The sequence below is a fragment of the Ambystoma mexicanum genome, chromosome 3p, assembly GCF_040938575.1.
Source record: "Ambystoma mexicanum isolate Mex_15411 chromosome 3p, UKY_AmexF1_1, whole genome shotgun sequence".
NCBI classification, from domain to species: Eukaryota; Metazoa; Chordata; class Amphibia; order Caudata; family Ambystomatidae; genus Ambystoma; species Ambystoma mexicanum.
This window is the reverse complement of record NC_090925.1, coordinates 1,265,820,895-1,265,839,172: the sequence shown is the minus strand read 5'-3', so window position 1 is coordinate 1,265,839,172 and position 18,278 is coordinate 1,265,820,895. Positions and strand designations below refer to the sequence as shown.

The 18,278-nt window shown below is 50.1% G+C and overlaps 1 protein-coding gene across 1 annotated transcript in view; it reads right to left on the bottom strand.

Moving 5' to 3' along the window:
• ACO2 (aconitase 2) overlaps nucleotides 1-18,278 on the bottom strand; it is a 637,698-nt gene that overhangs the window by 70,132 nt on the left and 549,288 nt on the right. Inside the window, exon 17 of the mRNA XM_069652760.1 lies at nucleotides 9,227-9,348. Within this exon, the coding sequence (XP_069508861.1) occupies nucleotides 9,227-9,348 (122 nt within the window). The remainder of the gene's footprint in view (nucleotides 1-9,226; nucleotides 9,349-18,278) is intronic.

The window sequence follows — 18,278 nt, the reverse complement described above, 5'->3', positions numbered from 1 at the left end:
TGGCCAGTGATTTGGGGCTTTGGGGCACTGTGCAGCACAGTAGGCTGCAGTGCTGCAGTACTGCAAAACCGAAAAGGTGCACAGGAGCACACCCAAAAGAACAAGTTACTTTCATACCTGGTAACCTTCTTTCGATGGGATGTTCCGACGACGTATTCCACATCTATGACAGTAATCACCACAGCTGTGCTGCTTTGGAAAAAATGTCAGCGTCTGTGTCCTGCGTCGATACGCTGTCCCTCGAGGGCCTCCGTCTAGCCTACGTCACCGGATGTTATAAGTAGGACGCACAACGCCTGTAGCCTCAGTTGTAGTTTTTTCCCAGAACGTGTGGCGCCAATCTTCTGCCAGAATGACTACAGAAAGCCTTGCGGAAACATAAGCTGCAATCGCATAAGAAATTCTGTAGAGGGGCCGGCTGGGAGGGTTCGATGTGGAATACGTCATCGGACCATCCCACCGAAAGAACGTTACCAGGTAAGAAAGTAAGTTGTTCTTCGAAGGGATTGGTTCCTCCGACGTATTCCACATCTATGACAGACTCCCAAAGCAGTACCAACGTATGGAGGTGGGAAAAGAATTTAGAATTTTAGAATGCCCAATAAAATTGCAGAATAGAGGACCGCCTCGCCAAAGGCCAAATCTTGTCCATGGATAGAATCCAGGGAGTAGTGTTTTACAAAAGTATGGACAGAGGCCCATGTGGCTGCTTCACAAATGTTGCAAATGGGAACACCCCTTTGCAGAGCAGTCGAGGCAGCCACACCCCTAGTAGAATGAGCCCGTAAGCCTACCGGAGGGTCCTTACCCGCCAAACGGTAACATTCAGAGATTGTCAAGATAATCCATCTGGACAAGGTCTGCTTAGTAACAGCTTGACCCAAACACCTTCCAGCATATCTTACAAAGAGCTGATTGTCCACTCTGACCTGGGACATGCGTGAGATGTAGAAACTTAAAGCTCTCCTAGGATCCAACATATGGAGCCTCTCCTCTTCCTTACCAGGATGCAGAGGAGGATAGAACGCCGGAAGAATTACCCTCTGGCTCAAATGAAATTCCGACACAACCTTCGGAAGAAAATAAGGACGAACCCCAAGGACAACCCGGTCCTTATGGAACACCGTGAAAGGTGGCTTGGCGGATAGTGCCTGCAACTCACTCACTCTGCGAGCGGAAGTAACCGCAACAAAAAATACAGTCTTAAATGACAACAGTCTCAATGGACAAGAATGTAAGGGCTCAAACGGAGCTCCCTTCAGGAACTTTAAAACAAAGTTCAAATCCCAAACGGCAACCAGGAAAGGTGACGGTGGAAACACAATAGTTAGCCCTCTCAGAAACTGAGAAATCAAAGTAATCTTAAAATAAGAACACTCCTCAGACGAGCGCTTAAATATGGACAGCACCACCAGGTAACCCTTAATGGTACCCACTTGCAGGCCCTTGTGGGCTAACGAAAGCAAAAAAGACAGAACCACAGGAATGGCACATGAAAAAGGATCCACATTCTTTACTCTGCACCAGTCGCAGAACTTTCTCCAACGGCATAGGGACTTTGTTGCGGGCCTTCTGGCCGAAAGCAACACCTCCATCACGTCTTCAGGGAGGTCCCAATCCTTATACCTCAACCTTTCAGAAACCAAGCATGAAGGTTCAGAGACTGGACCTCTGGATGGAGAACCCAACCCCCCCCCTTGTGAGAGCAGATCGTCTCGATAGGGAAGACGGCGTGGAGGGCAGATGGACATGTCGAGAAGGTCCGGGTACCACGCTCTCCTGGCCCATGCCAGAGCTATGAGGATCATTCAGGAACCGAACCTCCGTAACCTCTGCAACACTTGCGGAATGACGGGGCTGGAAGAAACGCATACAGCAGTGGGAAGGACCACTCCACTACGAACGCGTCCCCTAAGGCTCCTCTTGGAGGAAGTTCCTGCGAGCAGAAACTTCTCGCACTTCCGGTTGACACGGGTGGCGAGACGATCCACTTGTGGGGTCCCCCAAAGTGCGAATATCTCCAAGAGAATTTCCTGAGCCAGCTCCCACACGTGAGAGACCGTGCTCTGCTTGCTCAGAGCATCCGCCGCCTCGTTTTCGTCTCCAGCCAGATGAACTGCCGAGATCGAAATTTCCTGCTGGATGGTCCAGAACTTGAGCTGCATCGCCCCTTTGCACAGTGGGAGAGACCCTGCCCCCCACTTTTTGTTGAGTTAGTGCATGGCCACTGTATTGTCCGTCAGAATCAGGACATTCTTCCCCCGTACAGACGGCAGAAAAGCCTTCAGGGCTAGCCTGACGGCCCTCAGTGCCAACAGAATGATATGGAGTCTGGACTCCGACGGAGACCAGCGATCGCTGACTGTCAACTCGTTGGCATGAGCCCCCCATCCCGTGAGGGATGCGTCCGTCACGATCGTTACCTCCGGCCAGGGTAGCCAACATGGAGCCTCCTTCATCAGATTGCCTTCGACGGCCCACCACAGAAGATCCTGGGCGACCGAGGGCGGCACCTGAACGGGATCCGACCTCCTGCCAGAGGACTGCGACCACTGCATCTTGAGAGCCCATTGCAGAGATCTCATCCGCAACCTGGCCTCTGTTAACAGTAGAATGCAGGATGCCATGAGGCCGAGCAACCTCACGAACTCAAACGCCGGGAGACTCTGGGGATGTTGAAACTTGTGCACCATCTGCAGAATGTGAGGAGCCCTCACCTGGGGAGGCGAACACAGCCCCAGGGATGCGTCGAGCACTGCTCCGATGTACTGGAGCCGCTGGGTAGGTGTCAAGTGGGACTTCAAGTTGTGGGAGAAGCCCAGCTAGTGAAGGGAGTGGCAGGTGACGGACAGATGATCCAGGACTTGCTCGGGAGAGCGCGCCCCGATCAACCAATCGTCCAGGTAGGGGTAGACGTGAATCCCCCCTTTCCTGAGATATGCTGCTACCACCACCATGAGCTTGGTGAAGACCCTCGGGTTGGAGGTCAATCTGAACGGCAGGACACGAAACTGAAAATGCAAGTCGCCAACCGCAAACCTCAGGTACTTCTTGTGCTTGGGATGAATTGGCACATGAAAGTAAGCATCCTTGTGGTTGAGATACCAACCAGTCCTGAAGTTGAAGGGCCTGGAGGACTTGAGAGAGTAACCATCTTGAACTTGTCCTTCCCGAGGAGCTTGTTCAAACCACGCAAGTCCATGATGGGTCTCAATCCTCTGTCTTTTTTCGGGATCAAAAAATATGGGGAATACCATCCCTTGTTCCTCTCCGCTACAGGCACGAGTTCTATGGTGCCTTTCTCCAGCAGGGATTTGATTTCCTTCGCAAGGAGTGGATCCAGACTCTTCAAAGAGCTTCCCCAGTGGATTGTCGTGAGGCCTCTGCCGGAAAGGAAGACAGTAGCCGTGGGCTATGATCTCCAAAACACACATCTGAAGTAATGGCCCGCCATTCTACAAGATGCTGCGCCAGCCTTCCCCCAACCAGCGAACCATGGGACATGGCCTCATGACTGAGCTGAAGCAGCTGCGGCAGTGCCTGAGGGGAAAGAGGCAACTGCCCGAGCGGCTTTGGCACCACTAGTACCTTGTTTTCCACCTCTGGTACTCCTACGTTGGCCCCTTTGACTGGAAGCCACCCTCGATCTACCAAAGGAAGAGTAGTATCGAAAGGAACCGCCCCTCCATTTCTATCCCCTAGGACGAAAAGGCGAGGTTGACGTACTGCGCGCTATACGACTTTGTTGCAGCTTTGGAGGTCTGCAACCTCTCAAAGCTCTCTTCAGCCTTGCTGCCAAAAAGATGGTCACCATCAAAGGGCATGTTGAGAAGCCGGGACTGTGCATCAGGAGCAAACCCCCGACTTCAGCAGCCACGCAAACCTGTGCATCACGGTGCTCGCCGCCATGGACCGGCTGACAGTCTGCCACTTCCAGACACGGCTGAACGGATTCACACATGGCATCCTTGCCATCCTGAACGAGGGCAAGAAAACCATCCCGTTCCTCCCCTTCGGGAATATGTTCAGCCGCCAAAGAAACGCAATTCCACATAGTGTGAGTGAATCTTGCCAAGGCACAAACGGAGTTGGCTGCCTTTAAAGCCATACCCCCCAATGAAAACACTTTCTTCGCCCATCCATCAAAGCGCTAGTCGTCCCTATACGGAGGGATGGTAGGGTAGGCAGCCTGCTTTGCTGGGGCATTAGCCGCCTGCAGCACCAAACTCTCCGGAGCAGGGTGCAAAGACAAGTAGCCGGGGTCACCACTGGCTGGACGTTATTTTTTCGGAAGCAACTTATTCACTGCCGGGAGAGACTCCGGAGAAGTCCAAGCCGCCGCCGCCAATCTTCTTTGTAAGGCCATATGAAATGGCAGCACTGGGTCAGTGGGTGGACCTTGGTCCAAAATATCCGTCAGGTCATCCTGCAGAAAATCCACAGGTGGAGCAGACCACCTCAAGTACTCCATAACCCTAGACATGAGACGCCTGTACGACGACTCGGCGTGTGTACCAGGCTCAGGCCTGTCAAACTCAACCTCCGGAGAGGCGTCCAGACCACTGGCATCATGCAAGGATTGACGCAGATCTTCCACCTGGCTATGACCCGATAACAGGTCATTGGGAACCTCAGGAGGAACAAACCCCTCCACATCTGACCCTTCATCCACCTCTGAGATGTAATCCAAAGGCTAGAATAAATCCCTGGATAAGGGTACAGAAAAAGTCTCAAACACAGGCCTCACTGATTGACTCGGGGCCTTCCTCTCGGTTTCCACCGGTCTCCGGGGCACCTCCGATAAAGCCTCCTCAAAAGGCATCGATGGAATCGGCATCGAGTGAGGCGCCGACTACTTCGACAACGGCTTCGAGGCCGGAGCCCCGAGCGTGTCCTTCGACGGCCTCGGCGCCGATGGTGTTGATGACTTGAGGAGGCGGAGCCTTGAGAGAGCCCCTCGACGGACATGGTGCCAATGGCGCTGATGCCTTCTTAGAAGGCCTCACAGGTTCCAACGGTCTAGAGGGTGACGAGGACCAGGAGCGGGCATGGCTAGAGCAATCCGCCTTGTCCGATTGGGACCTCGACGGCTTCCGATCTCACCGACCGCTCGAGCCCGAAGACGTGCGAACGGTGGCCCTAGCGCATTCCTTGCTGGCTTCTCTCGAAGGCGCAGATGGAACGGAGCCCTGCGATTTGAAAATCGCAATCATCTCCTTGCGAAACGCGTCCCATTCCGCCGGAGATTAATACTTGTTGGGACAAGCTACCTGCCGTCTGGCGGAGTCCTCGGACGAGGAAGGCTACCAGTGACGGCGCTTCCGAGAGTGCCAAGAAGAGGCAAAGGCATGGCGGGAACCACTCCGGGACTGAGACCTCCTGGACTTATGCCGACGCGGAGAGCCGCCCCTCGAATAGTCGATCGAAAGCCCAGCATATTTTGACTTATGGGGTTTGGAAATCCTACCTGCAGATAACTTCTCCCGCAAGGCCTTCGACGTCCAAGACTGGCATTCATCGCAGTTATCGGTGGTGTTAGGGAGAATTCTCATTCTATGGCTAATTTCCCTTACCTAGTGAGTCCCTCAGCAGCTTTGCTGGATTTCTGGAGTTTATTTTTTCCACCTGGTCAGAGTGTGAGCTTTTCCCCAACTCTTACCTGTGTTTTGCCACGTGTATTTCAACTGTTTGAGATTGTGGACTCCGGAGTACACCACTTCAGTAGCCCCACTCTGTGTGTTACACAGCACCCTCCGTGCAGCGACACATGGTTGTCTTAGACTTCCCACAGACTCCATTTTCTGGGACCGACTACTGTCCCCCAGAAAAGGGTAAAGTTGCCATTAACTTCACAGTCACTTAGCACGGATCCAGTACACCCCATCTGATTTGGAGTACTGGAGAGGGTTAATTCTTAGCCCTTTTTATCTGTGCCTCTTGGAGCATTGTTTCACTCCCTTAACATTAAGACTTGGCTGGTGGCAGTGGTATCTACCCTAATTATTCTACCGTGATTATATTACATAACGTGGTACTGTTTTAGGCTATTTTAGTAGCCTGGAACTTTAAACCCGCTCACCCAATTACTTTTTATTTCAGATCCAGTTGGGTTTAATCACCATTTCTTTTTGTCAATATCCTTCTTGGGTCTTTCTTTGCGCAGCAAACCAGGTTTGCCTCCTTTGTTTGCCAACCTTTGGCGGGCTTCTGACCCGAAGCCCTCCTTTGGCGTCTGGGTGTCTAGGTGGGCTGAATGTGAGGGAGGGGTGTCGTCACCCCCTGCACACGGTCTCCTTGGAGACCCAAGTCGCACTTTGTGTTGATTAGCTGAGGTGGTTGTCCGGGCTGTACAACCCCCCCCCTGCTGATTGACAGCCAGGCTGTGTGAATGGGGGATTTTGCCATAAAAGGCAGGACTCTTGGGCTAGAAGGCAGAGTCGCCACTGGAACTGCAAAGAACCGAAGAGAAGCGGAGAAGACGACGGCTGCTGGAACCCCGAGTCCCGGTGAAGCCCTGCTGCAGTCCTGAGCCATCTACCCTTCAGCGACAAGAGAAGATCAAGTCCGGAGACTTCTTCCCTTGAGCCTGGTGGGATCAACCAGCCCACCCTTTCTTCAGTCAGAGAATCCTCTCCTGGGTCGAACTCACTGCTGTGCTGTAGTGGTCCGGATAGCCATCAGAAGAGCCCTCTCCTGATTTAAAGGGACACCTTTTATTCATCGTTGTCTTTTTCGCTGCTGCTGGCCTCATCCATCCTTGGACGTCTGTAGCGATCTGCACTACCCTTTTTGTCCCCACGACTGAAGCCGCAGGAACCGTGAGTCTGCGGGAACTACCAGGAACAACTGCCGTGGCACCAGCTTTCTCCAACGGAATAAGGTACTATGCACTTTTGGTCGTTCTATCCGTCCAACCATCCGGAATCGGGGTGAACCCTTTTCCTCCATGAAGATTTGTACTTTCTTCCTTCCCTCCCTCTTATAACTTTTCCTTCCATCTGACAATATCTAAGTACTCTTGGCATCTCGAACTGTTCAACGTGTGATTTCGGCAACTGAGCATCTGCTCCATTGACACTGGCGCAGGCCTATTGACTTTAATCTGTATCTTTGAAGAAGTCCTCCGATTCCCTTGCCTTGACAAAAGTATTGCTTGTGATTTTATTCACTTTTCCCTTGTTTGAAATTCTAAAGTACAAAGTGTGTTTTAACTTCGTGAGCATTTCTATTCGCGGGTACGCGTTAGTATCGCAACACCGGCCTGTCAAATCCTATTGTACTTACCTTGAATTTGCTGGAACAAGTGGAATTGGTTGTGTGTAGTGTATTTTACGTGTGGTTTTGAATTTATAGAAGTGAAGTGTTTTGTGAACAGATGGTTCAAAATAAATTTACTTATACCTGAAATCTTGAGTCAGTGTTTGCTTGAGTCACAGTAATTATGGTCCTTTGTGTAATCTCTACTACTGCTCATTTACTCTACTGTGTAGTACAGGCTTGTACCAAAGGTGAACTTGTATTACCACTTGTAGTCTTAATTGTGTGCAGTGGTCCCTAAGGGCACTGCACAGGATTCTGCCTAACAGGTGGCGTGGTCCTCGCCGAGGCACCACAGGCAGACGTCATGCGGGTCTGTAAGTGACATCTTGGAACCGCAGTCGCGGCACATCTGGAAGCCCGACCTCGGGGTAGAAGACGAAGACATGATTATCACAATAAACCAAGAACGAAGAACCGATTCAACAGGAGAAGAACAGAGGCACGCCGAGATTCCGAAGCGAACACGTTCACTACGGGCCTTGTGTGTCCTACTTGTAACATCCGGTGACGTCGGCTCAACGGAGGCCTTCGAGGGACAGTATCAACGTCATTGACGCAGGACACTGACACCAAAATATTTTCTGAAGCAGCACAGCTGTGGTGATTACTGTCATAGATGTGGAATGCGTCGGAGGAACCAATCCCTTCGAAAGGGTAATATAAAAGATGCCACAGGCTTCACCAAGTGTGGGAAACATGCCAAGATAGCCAAACGAAAGGGGAAACTTGTGTCCCCCCTCCCCCTCTCTCCGGGAGCTAGTAGGGCTACATCACCGACTTAAAAATGGGAGACATGGCTTAAGTACAAACCTGTGCCCCAAAAATTCTAGGCGTTAAGCAAGGGAGTGAGGTTAAAAAATGCCGCTCCAAAAAAAAAAATATATCAGGTCATGGGTTCAAGACAGCATAAATGCTGAGCTCCCACTGAAGTCGATGGGAAAGATGTGCAAAGGAAAGTCTTCCATACCACCTACCGCTACCCAGAAAAAAAAAAAAAAAGAGTGCAAACAAAGTAGCCAAAATGGCTACATCACGGTAAAAGATAAATACACATTGGTCTAGGATAGCTAAAAAGTGCCAACATTAGGTACCACTGTCACCAGCTTGTGTGGGCTTAATGGAGTATTAAACAACTGCCCATGAAGTAAAAAGGAAGGTGAAACAAGGTTACCCTGCACTACTGTTCACAAGAGAGCCAGTAGTTCAATACCAAAAACACTAATGTGGGACCGCGGCAAAAAGAAAAATCTTTCCTAACAGTGAGCATTTCTTTCAGATTTTTTTCTTCAGTGTAGATGGCCTTGAGGGATCAAAGTTAGGCAATATAAAATTATCCAAATATGAGCAACTATTAACTATTTCAAATGCAAATATTTTTAAGTGTTGTGGGGTTGCGCTCATGCATAGATCATTTTTGGAGATCCCCAAACATATCCACCTTTCTGTTCTCAAACACCATATACCCACTTGTTCTGCTATTAATGCCATACCACACTGAAACTTGGACAGCTCAGTCTTTTAAACTATTCCACATTTGATGCACTCATTTGGAGATATCAATTTGGAGTGGATCTTAACATCTTTCATATCAAGACTGGTCCCACAGCAATGCTGCTAATAAAAGCATGGGCCTTGGAAATATTTTTGTTCAAAGTCTGTCTTTAATTCTCATGTCCTGCCTAACGAAACATTACAAACTCACTGCTAGGAATAACACCACTTTTTTTCAAGGAAACCTCTGATCTTATAGTCAACCAGTTATTGCCTCAGGTAGTGCTTTTCTTGGAACATCACAAGCTAAACGTCAGAAGAGTTTTGAATTCTCAGAGCAAAAGTATTACTCACAATCCATCTCAGAAAACTGCTGGCTTTTATACTCGAAGAAAAAGTATGGTCATTTGATTACCTTTCCTGGTGTCAGGTCTTTGAGTCCAGCAATAGTGATTTTGTCCTCAGGGTGAATCTTGTCATAGTCGGCTGGGTCAGCAAACGTGAGCGGTAGCAGGCCCTGCTTCTTAAGATTAGTTTCTGAAAGCAGACATAAAAAAAACTTAGTAAATGACAAATCATGTACACTAATGATAAATGGCATGCTCCCTAACTGCTGCAGTAATGTGCATAGGCGAGCAACAGTTAAGCAGGCAGAGGGGCACAACAGTGTTAAAACATTATGTGGGAAGAGCAGTGCAGGAAACATTGTGTGTTTATACAAAACACCATGAACATAGGCATTCAAATGAAAGTTACGGCATTAATGACAATAAGAGGCAGCAGTGTCAGGTGGGTACATTGGATATATCAGAAAAACAAAAGCGGATGGCAGTTCCAAGTACATCAGGTGTCCAGAGGGGAGGGGAGATGAGAAAGACATTTCTCAGTACACATCTAGCCATTTCCCCCATATCTTCTTGAATTTCCGGGGGCAGACTTTCCGGGGGCAGTCTCTCGCGTTGTAGATGCGGTGTTCCATAGATGCGCACCTGCTTACTTCGTTGATCCATTGGTTCAGGCATATTGACTCTGCCGAACCCCAAGTAGTGCTAGAAACTTTAACTAAATCATTCATCTGTCAGCTTCAAAAAGCCACATCATGTAATTCCTTTGGTTCAATGTGATTACGGCTGGAAGTAGGATGCCGGTGGTACCAACTGCGTTTGTGTTTACACTGATGTATGGTTTGTTATTGAATTTTGTTATTACGTCAAAGTGTGTTTGTGTGAGCGCATTTCGAGTCCCATGCTTCGCGTAGGCTGTCTAGTGGTTGGTCTAGAGTATTACAAGTTGAATATTTCCAAAGTAAAAGGGCATCAACAGTGGTGTTCTGTCAGGTCACTACCCTCAAATGGAAGGTCCAATATGCGTTCTTGGACATCGGGATTTACTTCGTAGCCCAGAGCTAGGCCGTGCAACTCATGTCCGGGGCAATGTAGATGGCCCAGCCAGAGGCATCAAGGCCACGGTGGACTCCATGATGTCCTGCGCTACCTGCTTGGCATCTTCTAGGTCAGCCTTGAACCGCGCTTTGCTCTGTGCTGGAAGTTCTTGGATGCAAGGAGGCGTTGGAGTAAAGCTTTTTTCCCCGTAAGCCTCCAAGATCTTCTACTTGCCTAGCAGCATTGTGGACAAGGACGACTGAGGCTTAGAACAGCGGGACACGGCAGAAATCACTGAAGAGTGCGCTTGAGGACGTGGCAAAAGCAAGAGTATCCCCTCCATCTGCCTATACTTGGCATCTAGGCGTCGAATGACAGGTTGCGCTAAGTGCGGCTTGAGACACCCCTTCTTGGCCAGGGAAGTTACGTCTTTCTGCATCGGGATCCCCGTTTTGGAAGGGGGATCCCGATGCAGAAAGACGTAGCTTCCCTGGCTTTAGGGTGAGGAAATTTGCCAAGACCCCCTGCACGGCAGCTCTTCCTCGGGCTGAGGAAGGCCCACATATTCTGCCAAACCTGCAAGGCGTCCATGGAAGGCACTGGGTGAAGATGGCGTGTCGGGGTCCTACTCCTTGTCCGGAACTGGTGGAGGAGTGCTGGGCGCCGTGGGCTGCGGTGTGGAACCCGGAGCCGGTGGTTGCTGCGGAGGTTAGTGTGGAAGCGCCTGTATTGTGGGAGGCAGGGAAGCCGGCAGCGGTGGTTGCCCTGGGGCCTGTGGCACCGCAGCCATAGGAGGAATTACTATGGGAAGTGGAGGGGGGAGCGTGTCCCTGATGGCATCCTGGAGGATAGCCCCCATCCTGGGTGGTCGCATCAGCCCTATGAACCTTCCAAAGAACCAGTCTTCTGAGGCTGTAGAGGTGGCAGGAGATATTGACGGAGTGGCTAACGGCTGCAGGGACCAGGGCACACTACCTGAGGTGCAGGGGAACCCTGCCCCGCTGATGGATAAACTGTAGGTCACACCTGGTTGGCACCAGTCCCACCTTGTGACTCGTTCCTCCACCCTCTCTGCCAGAGGGGATATCGGACGCGCAGCCATTTTGCCAAGCTGCGTGCCAAAGTCATGGTGCCTGGCATGCTGGAACCTGCTCCGTCCAAGATGCTTGGTGTTGGAACATAAGGCCTATCCCACACCGCAGGCCGTGACATGGAAGGCGTATTGCCCTCTGCAGAGCTGCAGGTAGTGCTGCGTGAAGGTGCCCCCCTCGGCCATGAGGCCGGTACTATGGCATTGCCCCTCGGGAGTAATCCCAGTAAAAGAACCTTGCAGTCCCTCGGCCGTGAGCTGGATTAGCCTTGGTTCTTGTGCTAGTGCTAGAACCCAAAAGGTTCCTCCTGTTTGGGCGCTTCCCAGGGAAGCAGTCACCCTCACAGGGTGCAATGGTAAATAGAAGCCTTACCTTAGGCCTCAAGCGATGTTCGACAAAATCCTTCAGGTCCTCCGGAGGCTCTGAAAGAGCTCCCTCCACCTAGCTAGCCTGTTCTTCAGTGCCCGTTGAGTAAGCGCGGTGCACGTGGAACAACCCTCCCAGCCGTGGTCAGGGCCAAGGCAGTGAGTGCAAAGGGTGTGGGGGTGTCAGAGGACCAAGTACCTATTGAAAGGAAGAAGACAAAGATAGAATATCCAGGGAAGAGCGCATGGTATTACATGGCCGAAGCCAAACCTAGGAGCGCTGGTGAATTCGGCACGTTCCAGTCGAGGCGGAAAAGGGGAGGAGTGGCATCAGTGGCCAGAGTCAGGTGAGCGCATGCTCCCAGGGCAACACTGCATTTAAAGGGGAAGAAGATTTTTCTGGTGAAAGGTTCAGTCTCCCGTGCCTCACGAGGGACGCCTCATACAGTATGGAGGGACGGGAGATCAGAGTAATTGTGTGATCTCTTGTTTTATTCTATAACCCTTTTCTTTGACGTTCTCCTCAGCATTGCTCTAACTGCAACAGTGATTATATTAATGTCCACAGTGTCTTTACTATTTAAGTCACCTGAGGGTGTACGAAGTGTGTGTGCCATCCCCAATGGGTATTTGCTGATTTAGAGACACTAAGTATTTTGGAGTGTATTTGTGTTTTACTTATTTATTGCCCCTTCTGAAGAAGGCTTATTCAAACTGACTTAAATTTATAATTGTTTAATCAAGAAACCTTGAGTGTAAGTGTTTATTTGAATACTTGTCACCTTGAATCTCTGTAACCACCCTACTGCTCACATTGACCCCTCTTGAGATAAGCCTGGCTACTCGGCCACACTACCAACCTGTGTAGTACACACTTTTACCAAAGGTTGGGTTCCTATTGCCGGGAGGACAAGGTTGTTGTAGTGCACCCAAAGGGTACTGCTCCAAATCTTGCCCAACAACGACAATGCACTCGGAACGGGCAGCAGGTCTCTTGGTATTGGGGTTTCTCATCTCTGAAAACTCACAGGACATCAGGACATGGCTCGAAACAAAGTTAGTCTTGGGACTTGATGTTCCCACCAGTCAAAGGGAAGGAGTAGTCCTCTTCAGAGTTCCTCTGTGACACAGGAAATGGTGTCAGGACAGCAATGGTCGCTTCAGACTGTTGCAAAGGGTCTTCAGGTGTCTCTGGTCATCTTCTGTTACTTCAGCTTCCAGTGGTCGACTTGCTTTACACTCCAGAAGCCTCAGCTTTTATACTGTTCCAGAACACACTCCTCAGCAATCTAGCGCAGCAATTTACAGAAAGGGGCGTTTGGCTGCCCAATCAGGACAGCCAGACCCACAGTGGGCGCTGGTAATATTCAGGCACTCTGGCAGACAAAGGACGGGGTGGCGGAAAATGCCTCCCCCACTTCCTGCCTGCCCAGAAACTGGAGCATAGGTGGTGACACCCACTGGTTTCCGCCAAAGGCAACAGACGCGCGTACACACACACACACACAACCACCCCCCCCTTCCCAAAATAGTGGAAGGGCTGACAAAGAACAATGGCAAAAAAAGAATAGAGCCCCGAGTTGTTACTCAGGTGCCCCTACTGTGGACCACCGAGGCTATGGACATAGCCTGCGGTAGAAAAAGAAAATAAAAATAAAAAAAATTACAAAAAAAAAAATCACAATAGTTGGGTAGGACACGTCCACTGCCACCAGCCATAGCTAGGAGCTTGTCTATGTAACATAAAAGTCACAAGAGCAGAGATCAGGGAGATACCAAGTATCCCTTTGGAATTCCACATAAGGGGGTGTGTGCCACTCTCTCAGACTATAAAGTTTTGGGAGAGAGATCCTTAAGAAGAACAAGTTATTTCTTACCTTGTAACGTTCTTTCGACGGGATGTTCCTCCGACGTATTCCTCATCTTAGATATATCCTTCCAGCTCTGCTGGCCTCGGAAAATTTTTTCTCCAGAGGGCGCTGCGCGTCGACGTCCCTCGAGTCGATGTCCTTCGACAGCCGCCGTATCGACGCTCGACGTCATCCTGCCTAAAAAGGCCGCGCGCAGCGTCCGTTGCTCAGTTCCGTTTTGTAGCCCACAGTATTACTGTCTGGACTAGACTAATCACCCTGAAGGAGCGTAAGCTGCAACAACAAGGGAAGTAGAACTGCGGGGATGGATGGGAGGGTCGATGGGGAATACGTCGGAGGAACATCCCGTCGAAAGAACGTTACAAGGTAAGAAGTAACTTGTTCTTCGAAGGGATTGTGTCCTCCGACGTATTCCTCATCTTAGATAGGCTCCCATAGCAGTATTCTATATTCGGAGGAGGGAGTACTGACTTCACGCTGTCTTCTATTGATGAATAGAATGCAGTACAGCCCTTCCAAACCTAGTCTCTTGACTAGAGGAGGAATCCAGATTGTAAAAACGTGTAAAGGTATGGACAGACGACCATGTAGCGGCCGCACATGTGTCTTTAATCGGCACGCCTCTTTTGAGGGCCGATGAAGCTGCAATACCTCTGGTCGAATGAGCCCTGAGGTTTTGAGGGGGCTCTTTCCCTGCCAGTTTATAACATTCCAGAATGGCTAGAATGATCCATCTGGAAATGGTCTGCTTAGTTATTGGTAACCCCAGCTTGTGACCTGCGTAACCTACAAACAGCTGGTCTGCCTGTCTTATCCTGGCTAGTCTACTAATGTAAAAACTTAAAACCCTCCTAGGGTCTAGTCTGTGTAACCTCTCTTCCTCTTTCCCCGGGTGAGGAGGAGGAGGATAGAAAGATGGTAGGGTAATCTTCTGAGAGATATGGAATTCAGAAACTACCTTTGGGAGGAAATTAGGCTTCACTTGCAGGACAACTTTGTCTTTGTGAAAGATTGTATGAGGGGGTTTACAAGAAAGCTTGTAATTGGCTCACCCTTCTAGCAGATGTAAGTGCTATTAATATAACAGTCTTAAGGGTAAGGAATCTTAACGAACAAGAATGGAGAGGTTCGAAAGGTGTACCCATCAGGAAAGTTAGTACTAAGTTTAAATCCCATAGGGGAACTTGGAATGGTCTTGGGGGATAAACATTGGTTAACCCCTTTAGAAACTGTATTACCAAGGGTAATTTGAAATAGGATGGTTCCTCCGCAGTACGCTTAAAGATAGATAGCGCTGCGAGATAGCCCTTAATGGTGCCAACTTGAAGGCCTGAATTTGCCAAATATAGTAGGAAGGACAAAACCATTGGTGTACCACATGAAAATGGGTCGATATTCTGTTCTCTACACCAGCTGCAAAATCTGTTCCAACGGCAGCGGTATAAAGACTTTGTTGCTGGCCTCCTTGCCGAAAGCAACACCTCCATAACATCATCAGGGAGGTCCCAATCCTTGTACCTCAGCCGTTCAGAAGCCAAGCGTGAAGGTTGAGGGTTTTGATGTCTGGATGGAGAACCTGACCTCCCTTCTGTGAGAGTCGGTTCTCTCTGAGCGGAAGTCGAATTGGAGGGCAGATGGACAAGTCTAGAAGGTCCGGGTACCACGTTCTCCTGGCCCAATCCGGGGCAATTAGGATCATGGTTCGCCGGAATCTTCTCAACCTCCTGATCATTTGAGGAATGACAGGGACCGGTGGGAACGCGTACAGAAGCGGAAACTCCCAGTCCACTATGAACGCGTCTCCCAGAGCTCCTCTCGGAGGAAATTCCCTTGAGCAGAACAGGTCGCATTTCCTGTTTAGGCTGGTGGCGAACAGATCTACCTGAGGGGTTCCCCAAAGGGCGAAGATCTCTTGAAGGACTTCCTGAGCTAGCTCCCACTCGTGGGAGACTGTTCTGCCTGCTCAGAGCGTCCGCTGTCAAGTTCTTCTCTCCGGCTAGGTGAACTGCCGATAGAGAGATTCCTTCTTGGATTGCCCAAAACCAGAGCTGCATCGCCTCTCTGCACAGGGGTAGTGATCCTACACCTCCTCTTTTGTTGAGGTAATGCATGGCCACCGTGTTGTCCGTCATTATCAGGACGTTCTTCCCTTGTACAGCTGGCAGGAAAGCCTTCAACGCAAGTCTGATGGCTCTCAGCTCCAACAGGTTGATGTGTAGTCTGGACTCCGATGGAGACCAACGACCGCTGATGGTCAAGTCGTTGGCGTGGGCTCCCCACCCCGTGAGTGAGGCATCCGTGACTACTGTTATCTCCGGCCAGGGTTGCCAAAACTGTTCTCCTTTCAGAATGTTCTCCTGACAGGCCCACCACTGAAGGTCTCGAGCCACCCTGCCGGGAACCTGAAGAAGATCTGTCATTCTCCCTGAGAATTGTGACCACTGAGTCCTCAGTGCCCACTGGAGGGATCTCATTCTCAGGCGAGCCTCTGGCACAAGGAAAATGCAGGATGCCATGAGGCCTAGCAACCTCAAAAAGTCGAAGGCTGGGAGACGTTGGGCATGTTGGACCTTGGTAACCATCTGTAGAATATCTTGAGCCCTCACCTCTGGTGGCGAGGCTTTTCCCAGAGAAGTATCCAGGATCGCTCCTATGAACTGGAGTCTCTGCGATGGTATCATTTGAGACTTCTTTAAATTGAGGGAGAAGCCCAGTTTGTGAAGGGAGTAGCACACGTGATTTAGCTGGATCTGAGCTTGCTCCGGAGAAACAGCCCTGACAGCCAATCGTCCAGGTAGGGGTAGACGTGAATCCCTTCCCTCCTTAGACTTGCAGCCACTACCGACATTAACTTGGTGAAGACCCTCGGGGCGGAGGTCAGCCCAAATGGCAGTAGTCGAAATTGATAGTGAGAGTTGCCAATTGCGAACCTCAGGTATTTCCTGTGTTTTAGATGGATAGGCACATGGAAATAAGCGTCCTGAAGGTCCAGAGATACCAACCAGTCCTGAAACTGAAGGGCCTGGAGGATCTGAGAAAGAGTGACCATCTTGAATTTGTCTTTCCTGAGGAATTTGTTCAATTCTCGCAAGTCCAAGATGGGTCTCAGTCCTCAGTCTTTCTTCGGAATGAGAAAGTAAGGGGAGTACCAGCCCTTGTTCCTCTCCGCTACAGGTACCGGTTCTATGGCACCTTTCTCTAGCAGGTCCAAAATTTCCTGCAAGAGGAGCGGATCTGGAGCCTTCTGAGAGCTGATCCCCGGTGGATGACTCTGAGGTATACGTAGGAAAGGCAGGCAGTAACCTTGGGCGACTGTTTCCAATGCCCAAGCATCTGACGTTATAGCCTGCCATACCGTCAGATGTTGAGTCAACCTGCCTCCTACAGGTGTCCTGTGAGGGGAGTCCTCAGAGTGGTTTTGGGGCAGCTGATGCAGATGCTGATGGTAAAGAGGCACCTGCTGTTGCTGCGGCTTTAGAATATCTACCCCGTCCACCTCGGGTAGTTCTTTGACCCCTTTGAGCCGGTCGTCCTCTACCTCTTCCGAATGCGGAGTAGAAGCGAAAGGACTTGCCCCTCGCAGAGGTTCCTGTGGGACGAAAAGGAGTCTGACGGATTGCAGCTCCTAGGGATTTTGCTGCTGCTTTTGAAGTTTGCAGTTTCTCTAAACTGTCATCCGCCTTTTTCCCGAACAAAGAGCCATCAAATGGCATGTTCAAGAGCCTGGCTTGCACATCTGGGGCACAACCCGACTTTCTCAACCAAGCGAACCTCCTGGTTGATGTACTTGCCGCCATTGCTCTGCTGATACTGTCGCCGAATCAATGCCCGTCTGGAGGGATTCGCACATAGCGTCTTTACCGTCCTGTATAATATTCAGGAACGCATCCCTTTCTTCTCCCTCCGGGATGCAGTCAGCCGCTGTAGAAGCACACTCCCAAAGTGTATGGCTGAACCTAGCAAGGGTGCAAGTAGCATTAACAGACTTTAATGCCATGCTACATGCTGAAAAGACTTTCTTTGCCATAGCATCATATTTTTTATCGTCCCTGTCCTGTGGGACTGTAGGATAAGCCGTCTTGACATCGGTAGAGGATGCTGCTTGTACCACCAGACTTTCTGGGGATGGATGTTTAGACAAGAACTCTGGGTCTGTGGAAGATACCCTGTACTTTGCAGACAGTTTTTTATTTACTGCTGGTATTACATCTGGGGTTTCCCAGTTTGTCATGATCTTTCTCTGAAGAGCTTTATGAAAGGGCACCACTGGATCCTCTTGTGGGCCTTTGTCAAGAATATCTGTGAGGTCATCTTGCTGGAAAGATTGTGAAGGTGTAGACCACCCCATGAACTCTGTAATCCTGGCCATTAAGGCTCTGTAGGGGGTTTCAGCATGCTCCCCCGGGTCTGGCTTAGCAAAATCCACCTCAGGGAAAGTGTCTAACCCACTTGCCTCATGTAAAGAATCATGAAGATCCTTTAATCTGCGCTCTTCAGAGGAAAATTCCTCTCTAACTGGGGTTACAGGTCCCTGTAACTCAAATGTGTCTTGTTCAGACAAATCACCCTCTTCTAAAATTGAGGATATAGTTCTCAATTGTTTTGAACTCATAAAGGGAGTAAATCCCATTTCCAAGGCAGAGGGTGCCGAACTTGTCATTATTGGCCTCGAAAACATCGATGTCGTCGACGACGCCGAAGGCTTCGAGCGTGGCGTCGAAAACAGAGGTGGAGGCCTCGAGGACCTCGACAGAATTG